The sequence below is a fragment of the Lates calcarifer genome, linkage group LG8 (genome assembly GCF_001640805.2).
Source record: "Lates calcarifer isolate ASB-BC8 linkage group LG8, TLL_Latcal_v3, whole genome shotgun sequence".
In the NCBI taxonomy this organism is placed as follows: domain Eukaryota; kingdom Metazoa; phylum Chordata; class Actinopteri; family Centropomidae; genus Lates; species Lates calcarifer.
In genome coordinates this window covers 20,986,205-21,000,761 of record NC_066840.1, presented here as the reverse complement: position 1 = coordinate 21,000,761, position 14,557 = coordinate 20,986,205, and the positions used below count along the sequence as shown (strand labels likewise).

Below are 14,557 nucleotides of genomic sequence, written 5' to 3'. Positions count from 1 at the left end.
TGAATTGATTACTTACATAATTGAGTCCACAGCCCATGGTTTGTCAAAGTTCTATAAAAAAAAAATCTGACTGCCAAACAAGCTGACTGTACCACTCCAACAGAAAGCAAAAACCACTGAATTGCAAATCTGTAGTTGCTGAGTTTTTCAGTTGGACCACACAAACCAGTATGGGTCAAGGGTCTAGGGTTGCATTGAAAGGGCTGACATGGAAGAGGTTAAAGGCCAACTAGAAGATACTAACCCTCTTCACCAGCCACTGTAAAATGTGCCAGGTCAGCCTCCATCTCAGGAGGGCTTTAGCACCATAATCTCTGGATGGTAAATCCTGAGAGGTTCAGGCTCTCACAGTATGGGATGTTTTCAGGAGATACTGAGTGTGACTGTGTGTGTGTGTGTGTGTGTGTGTATGTGTGTGTGTGTGTGTGTGTGTGTGTGTGTGTGTGCATGTATGTAGCATTTGCACTCTAGCAATATCGAGCCCCAGGCAGGAGAAATTAGTACTTTTTTTTTTAAACTATTATCCTCCTATCATTACTCCAGGACTGCCAACTGTCAGGGATAGTCAGAGTGAGGCTGTGAGTGTGTGGGTCATTAACTAGGCCATTTGAATGAATCTGAGTGGTTTTATCCAGCATTATGGGTGTTCGCGGAAAAAGAAAAACATGCATACGTAGCCAGGGTTTAGTTCTATGTGAAATGTTCTTCTGGATATCTTCCTTGCTAAAATCATGTGCTTGCATGATTTAAGAGAGGAGGAAGGCCCAGAAGAGACATGGCTGCCAAACAGTGAAATTTTGCTCCAATTTATATGAAACAAGGGCAGTAATATCTACAGCTAAGCAATAAATCATTTCCAGGCCTTTGGAGTTGAGAGAAAGAATCTTTTTAGCTAATTCAACATTTTAAAAAAACAAACAAACAAAAAAAACTACAGCTGGAATGGTTAGTTGATTGACAGAAAGTTAAGTGACAACTATATTGATAACTGATTATTAGTAAGTGGTTCCAGCTGAGTTGTGAGGGTCTGATGCTAAGTACTTCCACAACACCCTATGGGGTCTCAACATTAGTTTGTTGTGTAGTGATATGAGGTATCACAGTTTCTGAGGTTGTCAGTGACAGCCCGTGCCTTCTGATTATTTTATCTCTCTAACAGAACCTCCTGAAATTTACTATATCCAACATACAGTATATTGCTTGTGATATATAATACATGCATATATGCAAATAGAAAATGTCATTCATCCTGCCCACCACTAGTAATAGCCTCCCTCATTCTTTTAGTAATACTCCCTTAATTCCATGATGAAGTACATCCCACAATTCACCTCAGCAGAACGATCAGATGCGGTAGTTGTACTATGGCAAAGAACATTCCCTGTGAATGCAAATGTATATTTACATTTAAAATGTAAAGTTAAACTTTGTGAATGCTCTCCATTTGCATGTTGTAAAATGGCAATTCTAGAAAGTAGCTCTTACTCTTTGGTTGCATGAGACTTAAATTCATGATAGTTTCGCTAAAAATATAGTTTGAAGGTGGCTCTTTCCTTTAAGCAAATGAACTCTCTTTACAACCATCTGAGAAATGCCTCAATGTACGAGCCATACAATTTTTACAACTTAATTGAGATACTATCACATTAAACTCCCCCATTGACTTTTAAAGCCCTCATTCTCCAGCAGATTATTGCTGTTAAACAGACGAGGGAATGAAGACAGGCTGTTAGAAGCTTGTATTTTCAGAAGAGAAGACTGATTAAGATCCTGCAGCGGAGGAAACTCGATCTGATCTGCTGATGTTTAACACCCAGCTCTAATCAGGGAGAGCCCTGATCGACCTTTATTGGTTAATACATGCAATCACGCAAATGCTTATATAGATATTCACTAATACATACAAACAGTTGTGCCAAGACACACAAACAAAAAAAAGTCAAACCTACACACTCGTGCAAAATTAAATGAACCAATAAACCAAAAAGAAAATAACCTGCTGTGTTTCTGTACAGGGTTAAACTAAGCAAACAGGCACTCCTGCTCCACACCAAGCCAGCTAAATCTGAAAACACTGCATACAAGCAAAACTAAAGTTTGTCTATAAGTGTTTTCTTATTTTCATAAAGATATCTGTCTGTCAACACTGAGTAGGAAAGTTGTTCAATCTCTTCTCCTTTGTCCTCTTTCTGTCAGAAAATGCTAAAAGTGTGCATCACAGCTGACATCTAGTAAAGTGGGACATACAGCCTTGAGTGTCAGCTGGTTAAATGTCCATTCAGTGAGCCTGCTGCTCCATGTGATCACCGATCATCAGTTATTCCTGCACTGCTGTACTGAGATGGTTATCTCACTTTTTATGACTGCAAACTTGTCTGACAAAATAAACAAAGTTTACATATCTAAGGGCATGAACTATGAATCTCTATAGTGTAGCTAATGAACTGGGTGCATAGGGTGCTAAACCCAGAGCCTACACATTTACAGAGGGATTTTTTTTCCCCTGCTGACCCCAGAGGGTCTCCGTACCTGTCATGCTCTATGCCCAACACATTTTGAATAGGCACTACCACTACCACTAGAGCATCAAATAATGCAGACTACACTAGACTAGACTACACACACACACACACGTAAACATATATATATATATATATATATATATATATATATATATATATATATATATATATATATATATTTATGTGTGTGTGTGTGTGTGTGTGTGTGTCTGTGTGCAGTGAGGGGCCTAAGGGAATCTTGCTGAAACTGGAGTCTATTATGCGACCACGACTTAATCTGCATTCCTATTGTTTAATCAGCTCCCACACCGCCAAGTGGTCTTCTAATGAGGTGTTGACTCTTCCACATCATCCCCCAACACACACACACACACACACACACACACACACACACACACACACACACACACACAGGGGATCAGGAGGCAGAGAAGGGACAATGCACCCTCCCTAGCCCCTTGAGACGCTGCTAGAGTTAATTAACTGTCTTAATTCTCACCATGGGTGTTTGGAAGACGTCAACATGTGACAGCGGTCAAACACTGTGTGTGTTTTCTGCTTAACGCAGTTGTGGCAGACAGATCCAAAACGCACTCAGAAGCTGTCTGGAAACTGTCAATACAGCTTTCCGATCATCTTAACCCTCCACAACACATAGCTCAAATGAGGAAGCATATGAGCATTACCACTTGCGACTGGTTAGCTTTCCCCCATTGAAGGAAAAGCTTTCCGGAGCCATTATAGCTGCAGTTACTTCTATGTCAATTCAATACAGAGTAACCTACTGAATCAAGCTAAAATTAGGCTGGAAAAATCTGTTTCTGCTGTAGAGTGGGTTTGTGTGACATTGAAACATACCTCCATAAAGGCATCCTCTGACTGACTCTGAGCTTTATGGACATTTGTTTTCATTTAAGTCACCCAGGTCTGTGTGGAGCTGACACACCTCAGCTCATGAATAACTGAGCAATAGCCCGGTGCAGAGTGTGTTTTGATCAAACTGAATTGAAATATTGTTACATTGGCTGCCCCCAGTTTTCTTTATGTTTTCTTATGCTGGTAGAGATGTAAGTATTTGACCAAGTATCATCAATAACCATTTACACACAAGCATCCACACCCACACAGAACCAGACACTGCAGTACTTACTAGTATAGCACTTCGTTGGCCTCATGTCTCTCATAACGCACCGTCTCACACATTATCCTGCAGGGACAGAGAGGAGAGGGAGGGGAGAGTGGCAGTCAGAAAACAACGAGAGGAAATAACTTTAATTTAATTCAGGTTAATATTGTTACAAAACAGACAGAAAATGAAAAGAATACATCAAAATCTAGCTCTAATAAAGCTCTGAATCCAGTCAAAGCAAATATTCACCCTCCAATGAAATTAGCTTTAAGATGAAACATTATCATTTATTTTTTGGCAAACACACAACTAATGATGTTTCTACATTCCTCAGAATGACTTTAGGCTACTGTCAGTGAAACATACTGAATTTGCTGCTGATAACTAAAAGGTAGAAGTACTGTATGGTCACATAAAAGGCTAAATGGAAGTGTTATCCAGTTCCAGGTTGTATTCTGTGTGTTGATGGAAAGAACAATGGTGACACTGCATTAAGAACAAGAGCATGAGAGTCTTGTGTCACTTTTTATTATGGTCTATTGAGGCTACTGCCAGTGGGGAAGTCAGTTGCTCTGCCTCTGCTATAATGCATTTTTTTTACACCACAATTTGACATTCACTTCTAAAGTTTTGGATACATTTGTGTGTGTTTTTTTCCATATCTTTCTTTAAAATTAAACTAAAAATATTTCAATGATTTTTATGGGAAAACTAAACATATGAAATGGTTGGATCACCAAACAACTTTTTACGCTTTGGCTCCATTTAACACTCAAATAACAAACAAATAATTTACCATTACACAGTTTAATTTCACAGTTGAATAATCAGCTGTACTAGTGTTACACAGCTCAATCTAATTTGCTGCTACACACTCATAGTTGCACCCATGTCAGCTGGAATGCATCCAGACCAATTTAAGTCCTGTATATTTGGACGCAGGGCAGCTCCAGAATAGCAGTTGATGGTTTAGTGCCTTGCAGAGATTTTTAGTTATGTTTTGGGATTTAAACAATTAACCTTACAGTCACAGGACTACTTATGCCTCTGCTCCCAAAACATTATTAAGGTCAGATACATATTTTCAGAGTAAGGGTTTAAACAACTTATTGAGCAAACTCTGTCCATTTGTTTTTCTTCCTATAATAGGCACACATAAACTTTATGCTCCCACTACTCTCATTAGTGAAATGTTGTTCTGTTTTTCTCAGTTTAAGAATGACATATTTTTTAAAATACTGTGAAAGTGCTTTTATTTTCAAGTACCACTGAATTAGAAGCAATGTCTCCTTTGTTGGATTTTTTTTCACACTTCCTTTCATAGGGATAAATAATAGGTCACAGACTTTCAGATGGTAGCTCTTTAATTTTGTAATCAAACTCTTTCCCCTCCACATAAAGTGTGAAAAAGTCATCCATATAAGACTTTCCCAAGATGCCTCCAGAGAAGACAAGAGCGCCTCAATGTTACAAGCAGGCAACTATAGTAAACAGTAGCTGATCAAAACACAAAAGGCTTCAAAAATAGCTGGGGGCGGCCGTCGTGTTGTAGCCCCATTGCACAAGGACCAAAAACAATCCTGGCTCTAAAAAACAAGTCGCTGTGAAAAAGAACCACAGAAGAAAAACAACACATTCCTCCCAGATGAAATGAAGAGAAGAGAAACTATAACATAATCCCATGGTTAGTGCAATGTCTGGCTGGCTGGGAGTTGTTTTTTTTTTTTTTTTAAGTTGCAAAAACCAAAGTTGGCAGTAGTGGTGGGTTGGTCTGTGGGACCACGGGGACATTCCTCAGGATCCAAACAGGGAAGAGGGAGAGGGGTTACTGTAGGGTGGGAGGCCTCTGAGGGGTCACTCACAGAGGAATGTTCCAGCTCGTGGGTCATGTACTGCTACATTGTTCCCTCGCGAGTATAATCCACATGTATGCACACAAGGCATGCTGGGAACAGACATCTGACATGCACTGTTTGGAAAGTCTATGCCAGACAGAAAAGACTGGAAGGCTTATGTGATGACAGGAGAGCAAAAAGCAAAAATCATGTGTGTAGTATGTTCACATCAGTTTAGGTTTGGATGTTTTGACAAGTTTATATAAAAATACACTTGTCTTTTCAGTCTGAAACAATTTAAATATACAACATTGTCTCATAGGAACCCTTTCAATTTTTCTTATTTGCCCCACTGGATGCCTGGTGACAGAAATGGACACCGATTCCAGCAGAAACAGAGAAAAATGTGAGAGCTGAAAATAGGGCTATAGCTAATTATTTTCATTATCGATTATGCTCCCATCACAATTTCCTTAAGTTCAAAGTGACGTCTTCAAATTACTTGGCCAGTCTCTTGACACAGTGAAGGTGCCAATACAAAGAGCACCTGCCAAAAAACGCAACCAGACTTAACTCAGATTTTAGGCAGTTCTCTCTAGAGCCAAAAAAAGCTTTATACAACTGGTTCCACATTTTCTGTAATACTTCCCAAGACCTGTACACAGATATCGATGTGTAAAAATCAGAGGAATTCCCCTTTACAGTCCTTGATCTAAGGGCAGATGCCACTTTCTGAACATCAGGTTCCTCTGAACAAAACCTCCCTGTTGATGTCAACCCACTAACAAGAAAAGAAACCTTGCTTTCAACATTCTGGGAAATTCAGAGGTCAATGTGAGACAACTTTGTACCTGTCAGTGAACAACTCATGAGAGTGAGAGAGTTTTTTTTTGAGGGTGTGAGTGCATTACATCAAAGGGTAGCAAGTTTGAAAAATGTGAGCTCATTGATATAACTGGGGTCAGATATTTCTGAATGTTTTTGGCTTAAAGCCAAATGAAACTCCTCTTTCAGAAGAGCTGAAGGTTGTTAAATTACATGTTTATGTCTACATGCACGAACCAACAGATCTTATCACTTTCTTATCTAGGTGATGAGCCCAACAAGTACTAACAAACCGGAATTTTTTTTATTTAGAGAGCAAAATGATTCCATCCAACAAGTGGTTAGAAGGTGGAGTGGCTGTTCGATTAAAAAAAACACACAAATTTTACTAGCATCTGCTGGCTAGTGGCTCAGTGTCTCATTTCCCACCCCGGACTATAACTGTTATGGAACAGACACTGAGGAGTTGTCACTGTGTTTTAATTTGTATTTGAAATTCAATCCATGTGATTGTGATATCAAGCTTTTAAGGTGTGTTAATTAAGTACCAGTAAATGTGTGCAGACACTCACCTCAGCTGGTGCTCTCGCAGGTTAGACAAGGCCTCCATCCCATGGAGATAAGAGTAGACAATCTCCAGGTCCTGAGGAAGAAAAGCAAAGGTGTCAACAGACACAGGAGCTTAGGTCCAAAAGGAAACATCAAAACAAAAAGGTCTTAAATTAGGGCTGAGATGATAAGTTGATTATTCAGGTAGTCAATTAACCTGCAGCTATATTGATAATTGATTAATTATTGCATTGTTTTCTGATCTCAGCTTCTCCAGTGAGTGTGTTGTTGCCTTTCTTTGTTTTATATCAGTGTAAACTAAACAAGTTTTGGGCATTTTTCACTATTTTCTGACATATTATAAACTAAAAAGTTAATCAATTAATCAAGACAGATTAATACAATCATTAATTTCCACTCTGCTTTCAATGTGAGGGCAAAAAACTGTTACTATTCCTCCTCAAGGTTAACCATTTAATATATCAAATATCAGCTTGTAATGAAAAAAGCCCAGTACGGTTTCCCAGAGTCCAAAATTACATCTCCAGATTATCTCTTTTGTCCAACTAACAGTACAAAACCCAAAGACATCTAATTTACATGACATAAAAAAGCAGCAAATACTCAAGTCTGAAACATGAAAACCAGTGAACTAACTAATATAATTATTGATTAATTTTAGTCAATTAATCAATTGGTTAATCAACTCACTGTTTTAACACTGCATCTACAAAAACACATTGAAACACAGCTAATTTATGATTATGTATTCACACTGACGCTTAAACTACTGATCATTCATTCTGGAGGACAAACCGGCTACTCATACAACAGAAAACATTTTACAAGGACAATGGCCTTGATTTGTGTGACTGAACATTGGAATTGAAAGCAATAAAGCACCTCGCAGTGAAAAAAATGAAGGAACTACATTGCACAACTATAAACTCCCCATTCAATTACTTCATCAAGTGACCCAGTGAGCGACTCTCAGATTGTTTGGCCTGAGTCCAAGTCAGAGGTGAAACAAAGTGGCCCTCTCTGAGAGCTGGCAGCCCGCACAGCTACTCCACTGTCTATTGGTACACACTGGGGCACTGACAGTGTGTGTGTTTGTGTGTGTTGCGGTGCTGGTTGCAGCTACTGGGATGCCTTTGTCGGCGGCAACTGGAGGTAGATGTGGCGACAGCGGAGTTTTAGGGACAACAGAGGTTCTGTGTTAAGACCTCGCCAGACACAAAATCACACACATGAAACCACGCAGAATGGCCACCCTGTGTTTGGGTTGTGTTTCTGAGAGCGACAATCATAAGCTTATTGCAAATTTTATGAAATGCTGACCACAAAATCTGAATGAGACTTTGTTTGTGCTGGTTTTGGTGACACAAAATGTCAGTGTGAGCAGAGGATAAAAGTGTCAGAGTCTCTGCAGTGGTAAAGGCCTTTCTATGATAAGTTTAAACTGGTTTGACAAAAGAAGAGAAAATACTATGCACAAGAGCAAAGAAATCCTCTTGTTCAAATGCGTTTTTTTCCAATGGAAAACCACCTCTCATAACCACAATTCATAAACTTTACTGGTTTGACTTAAAGCCAGGGTGCCAGTCAAACTCCAACCATAGTCTGACCAAAGTGATTATCATTTGTTACATTTTCATACAAATCAACCATACAAAGGATGAATGAAACTCACAGCCTTGGATTAACAAAATAAACAACCTTCTAACAAGCCAACAAAAAGGTATGACACAAAGAAATGTTCTGCCTATTTACAAGGTCAAGGTTAAATTCAAAGGTTCCCTTTATAAACAACAAAGTGAGAAAACACCAAATCTAACAGCTGAAAAAAGGAGTAGTGTAATTCATCATCACCACCTGTTACACATTACCACAGTCAGCAAATGTGTTGACACATTACTACAGACTATGAATTAATATCAAAACTGTTATGAAACTACACAAACAAGTGTAGATCCTGTCTTAACGTTTACATTTTTAAAATGTGGGTTTGGCCTTTAAGAAGCAGACACAGAGAAAGAACTGTACTGTCCTGAGGGCTGCCTGGTCCTGTTACATCACACAGTGATATCCTCACTAACCAAATCCTTATGTTCAAAGTGTCTGTGGTCAGTGAAAACACTATGAACAGGAGCAGTCATTTAACAGAGGCAATGTTCTGACATCTACTGCCACCTACTGGAGGACTGAGAAACTACTGCCTTGGCAAAGTGACAAATTTCTGCTGAACTGCAAATACAAATTAAAATGTCCACATAATTTTTATCTTATCTACATATTTTTGTAGGTACCACAATTTTTCATAATTCACCTTTTGTACTCTAGCTCTTTCCCATTACAAATCAATTCAAAACACATTAATGGCTTTAATTATTGTCATATAAGACTAAGCTGAAAAATCACGAGAAGCTATTCATAAAATGGGTGATTTTTGAAAGATGTGTTTTTGTGTGGCAAGGTAAAAGAGTAATGTTATTAAAAAAGATATTGTTCCATGGTTGTAAACTAACTTCTCTCACAAATCCATTGCTAACCCACTGACCACTGACTCCCCACTTATGTAACTAATTCTATTATCACAAAGGTCATCAACCACTACCTCTGTTGCATGCCATCCCTTCCTCTTTCTTCCCATACTGTGTGCCTCTCAGTGCTGTCCAGTACAGACACAAGACAACAAACTATTTGAAAAACACAAAATATAATACCAGATATCAATTTCTCATATATTTGACTGGGAATTTGGTCACAGAATTTGAAATAAAAAACCAAGAAAAGGACAAAACAGGTAGAGTGTATGAGTGGCTTTCAGTGATCTTCAAGACACAAATCATTTCTGACTGTGCTGACTGTAAAGGGTTGAGGCAATTACTTCAGAGGCACAGAGTATTAAATAATCCAGACAGACAGGCACCACTAGGTGGCAGTGTTGTAGGTTTCTTTCTCCCCCTATCCCACAGTGACATCACGGTGAATCAAACAGCACCACTCAAACACAGCCTCACAGGGAGAAATATGCAAAACCATCAATTGTGGCTTCAGTCTCAAATATTTCAGATTGACTGTATGGAAAGAATGTAAAGGACCCCATCTTTTCCACTCCCTGGGCCCTACATTTTCCGGTCTGACTTTCTTTCTTTTTGCTCTTGCTGGTCTCCTTTTTAAACGGAGCCAAACACAATCACCACAAAGTGCACAGACAGAGAAAGGATACATGAAAGTTTTATAACATGGACAGGAGCATCAAATCCCGAACAACCTTCATTATTCCTATTGCTTTATTTCAAACTATTTAACATTAACAATATAAAAGCACTTGCATGGACTTTGAATTATTCTAACAGCTGATTTTTCAGCTTTTTCCTCTTAGTGCCGAGATCAAAAGAAGAGAGTGTTTGATCTATGCTTTCAACACCACTTAGGTGCTTCAGGTTCATTCCCATCTTTGGCTGAAAACAGGACCAACAGCCTCTCATAGAACAGAAGCAGGAAGGAAGGAGATTAGACCAAGAGTAGTAGGTAGCTGAAAACTAGGACATGCTGATGAAGGCTGCATCCAGCCAAAATTCTGCTCATTGTGTGTGCTGCTGAATAAAGACAAAGCTTGTTCATTTTTTAAAAACTGCTGGCTTCTGGGCTTTTGGGGGGCAGCTCAAAACTCCTAGGCTATACCAGTAACACCATCTAATCCCTCCCCCCTTCCTTTTTCCAAACTAATCCTTCCAGGAACACAGGTGGCCCCCACAAGAGGAAAAACATACCAAGATGCTGTTCTTGATAAAACCTCAGGGTCACTTCAAAGCTGGTTGCACAAAACTATGCATGCCATTCCTTGCATACTTGTTACATACTGTCAAATCAAATGTCTTTCCTTGGTGAAGCACACTATGTCATCACTTTACACCTTCATTTGTAAGACAGATGGTAACAATGCAATGCAGCCAAACGAGTGGAGGCATTTCCTTTCCAGAATACAAATTAAACAATAGCAGGCCTTGTCTTCCCTGTTTGGGGCCCGAATACACACACACACTGACCACTACGTCCTCCATTTTCCACCCATTATGTTAGGCCCCAGAGGGAGAGGGTGCAGTGTCGGGCCTGTTGCCAGCCCACTGAGTGGCAAAGCATTCAGTGGGCAAAGGGAGGTCAAGGAAGTTGTGATGTTTTTTCCCACATTGTGTTCATTGAGACTCAGGACAAAACAAAAGGGCATAAGGTTGCAGTGAAAACGAATACAGTTTAGCATGAAAAGAGATTACTATAAGAAGCCAGATCAGTGCCTGGGAATGACATACGGCAAGTTGTTAACATGAATGGTGGAACGGGGAGAAAGAATTTCCCTTAAAATTTAAAATCTTTTTAAAAAGTACTATTTTCTTTATCAATCAATTAATTATTAAACCTATATTGAAATATTGATAGCGATATCCACTTTGCTCATTCTATCTGACAAACTAAATTACTTCATTTACAGTCAATGGATAACAAAGCAAAACTGCAAATAGTCACATTTGAGAAGTTGAAACCAGTGTCTCTGAAAGACTTAAATGATTAATCCATTATGCGATAATTGCCAATTCATTTTCCATCAATTGACTGATGAAATTTCCTCTGACAGAATTAATCGTTTCTGATGCCTGTTTATCCAGGAAATGGAAATTAGTGATAAAAAACCCAGAGCCCAAGTTGACACGTTAACTTACTTGACATGTCAGTCCAAACCATGAAAGTGATGCATTCCTGTATTTCAACATTGCTGTAGTCAATAATGTCATTTTAGTTCTTGATTCAATTAATTCAACAGCTCAGGGTCATCCAAAACCCAGGTTACAAAACGCCTTTGCTTTTCTTATCTCTTAACACAACAGTGTCTGCTTGCCAGATAGGGAAGCTTTTCTCTGGTCGGGCCCTTTCACTGTGGCACAAATGGTCAATCCATTTATTCATTTGGCTCTGGCTGAGTGCAGATAGCAGACCTCTGCATGCATCTATCAGCCACTACAGACAAACATCAAAGAAAGGGGCTGCAACCTTTCAAAAACAATGGGACACTGTGGGAAAGACAAACAAAAGAGCCTCAGGTAGAGAGGTGAGGGACCCTCACAGCCTCCTCAGTATCTGATGGATGTTCAGACACATTGTGTCACATTTTCAACACATGCATGAGTCTAACAATGCACGTGTCACTTACAAATATTGTTTGAAATTTGTTATCGGTGTCCCTTGTCCCAAAACAGACACACAATTCATTTGAAATGTCTGAAATTCTGTGGCCAGAATGAGCATAGGTGTGATTTTATTGAGCAGTAACTCAAAGAATGATCTGTTAATGAGAGTCGAGGGACTGAGGTAGCCAACTGCAGGCAGTGATGTTATGTTTTTATATCTTGTAGGAATGACCATTTAAGTGTTATAAAACCATAAAACCAGGCACCAGATTGCTGTTTCAGTGATGTGCTGCCCTCACCGAGTCACCCAGCAGAGTAAATCAATGATCTTGTCTCGTCTGTTGACATTATTAGCTTCTCCAGCCATCTGCATTTGTGCATGCAAGCCAACCTCTTATCCAACTACTGCTGAGGAAACCCAAGTGATCTGAAATACATGTTTCTGCAAAGCATGTTACTTTCACCTGAGAAATCTAATATCAAAGGAGGCTTTTCAGAGAGCTGAGATTACAAAGAGGAAATGATGAAAATCAGTTTTGCCTCACCTTCTTGTCTGCCCTTGTGCATATTAAAGGTTTTTCGGGTATGATGATATACCGTATTTTTTTGTGGTCAAAAAACAAGAATATTCTGGTACGTTCTGTGGCCCTCATAGCCTGATATTACATTTTGTGGTGGTGGTTAAGGTACTGAAGTATACTTGTGGTTTTACCCTGAAGAACTGCAGGTTTACACAAGTTCTAATGAATATGACTCTTTATTTGGCATGAAAACTACATTTTTGTCAGAACTTAGGAAGACAGAATTAAATTATTCCTCCTCACCATCATAATTATTATTTCACAATGTTACTCCTCTGTTTTTTACTTAAACACATTTGATTAAGTTTTGGTTCATTTTTGGCTGTTTGGTGGATACTTTCTTGGACTAGATAATTAATCATTTGACTCATGGTCTTAATACAATATATTTAGGGCTGCAATAAAAAAGTCTGAAAGTAAACGCAGTGAAAAATGCTCATCATGAACCATTTTTCTCTCTGTATGTGTTAAAACCAGAGTCTGCCTGCCAACTCTAGCTGAGGACACTGCTATTCTTGTTGAGCCAAGGGAAAGAGAGACAGGAGCGGAGAAAGGCAAAGTGAGAGAGAGAAACCAGTGTGGCTGCCTACTGAGAGGCATATGTACTTCTGTCAGCACTGCCAGGCAACTCGTAAAGAACTTGTCTGAATGAGTTTTCACTGGCAGATAGTGAAATCTGGCAAATTGTAATCATTCCTTCCATCCACGGTGCTGGTCAGAGGACCATATCTGGTTCAACTCTGACAAACTGTAGAGCATGACACACTCTGTCATCAGTGACATTTTGAGTTACAGAACTTTCTTTGGTTTGTAATTAAATGGGAGCAGGACAGTGGCACAGCGAAGTGCTGACAAAGTGTGTAAAACCTCAGCCGAATCTCGACTTGTGATTAAAACTATTGCATTTAAAAATCACATTCAAACTGCAGTACTGTACTGCTGCAGTGTCTCGTTTGCAAGAGGCTGCATCTTTCTACCAGTCGGCTCATTACACCATCCCTGTCTAAGATGCTTACGACCTTGATCCCTGGCAGTCGGAGAAGGAATGGCCGTTCTAATCACGGCACTTTGCGCAGGGAGGATTTGTTGTTGTTCTGTTTCAGAAAATAGCTGCGAAAAGCACAAATTAATCCTCTGCGACTTGGGAGCGAGGACGACCTAGTTTTATAACAATTGCTCACTTGTCACTGTGGGGTGAGCTTTTCGCTCCATACCTTCACCCTCTGAACTTTAGCGTGGCTGCTCCTAGGTTGGAATCGAACAACGAGAATATGGTATGCAAAAATATCTCATTAGGGCAATGAAACACTGATAAAAGAAATCAGATGGTAGTTTCTGTTTGCATTTTCCACATTATTTTCTTTTAGTGGCTAGCAGCAAAGGAGATACGAATGCCTGAGATGTTTTTCATTTTTACATCATTCTATTTTAAAAAATGTTGACTCCTGTCATTTTGAGATATTTATAAATCAGTTCATTCATTCATTCAACATTTTTTTGCAGGCCACACACCACATCATGATCCACGGCATTCCTTTTAAGTTGTGACCTTTTCCAGGTTTTCCTCTCTGTGCCAACGACCCCTCATTCAGAGATGTGCTGGTATTCCTGGATCTTGTTACCGTGACGGCGTATGGGTCGTCTTGTGTGTCAGGCCGGGGTGAGGCTTGCATTCCTCAGATGACACTGGCTAGATAGTGTCTCGGTGTCCACACCATTAACTGACGCACACACACACACACACAGACAGACACGCATAAGGCCTAAAGAGGCCATCTCAGATGTGCCTCCCACCCCCTACAGCTCGCTAACCTATGGAGGGTACCATATAGCATACCAAGTGGAGGAGCCATCTGGGTCAACTATTTAGATGGTGCGCCTGGGGTCCTGCTGGGATACTAACAGTCTTAAAAGATACTAGGGCCAC

The 14,557-nt window shown here is 39.6% G+C and overlaps 1 protein-coding gene across 1 annotated transcript in view; it reads right to left on the bottom strand.

Annotated features, from left to right (window-relative positions):
* LOC108885197 (rap guanine nucleotide exchange factor 6) overlaps nucleotides 1–14,557 on the bottom strand; it is a 42,099-nt gene that overhangs the window by 7,901 nt on the left and 19,641 nt on the right. The window contains exons 2-3 of the mRNA XM_018679429.2: nucleotides 6,884–6,954; nucleotides 3,673–3,729 (exon numbers count right to left, since the gene is read on the bottom strand). Of these exons, the coding sequence (XP_018534945.1) occupies nucleotides 3,673–3,729; nucleotides 6,884–6,954 (128 nt within the window). The remainder of the gene's footprint in view (nucleotides 1–3,672; nucleotides 3,730–6,883; nucleotides 6,955–14,557) is intronic.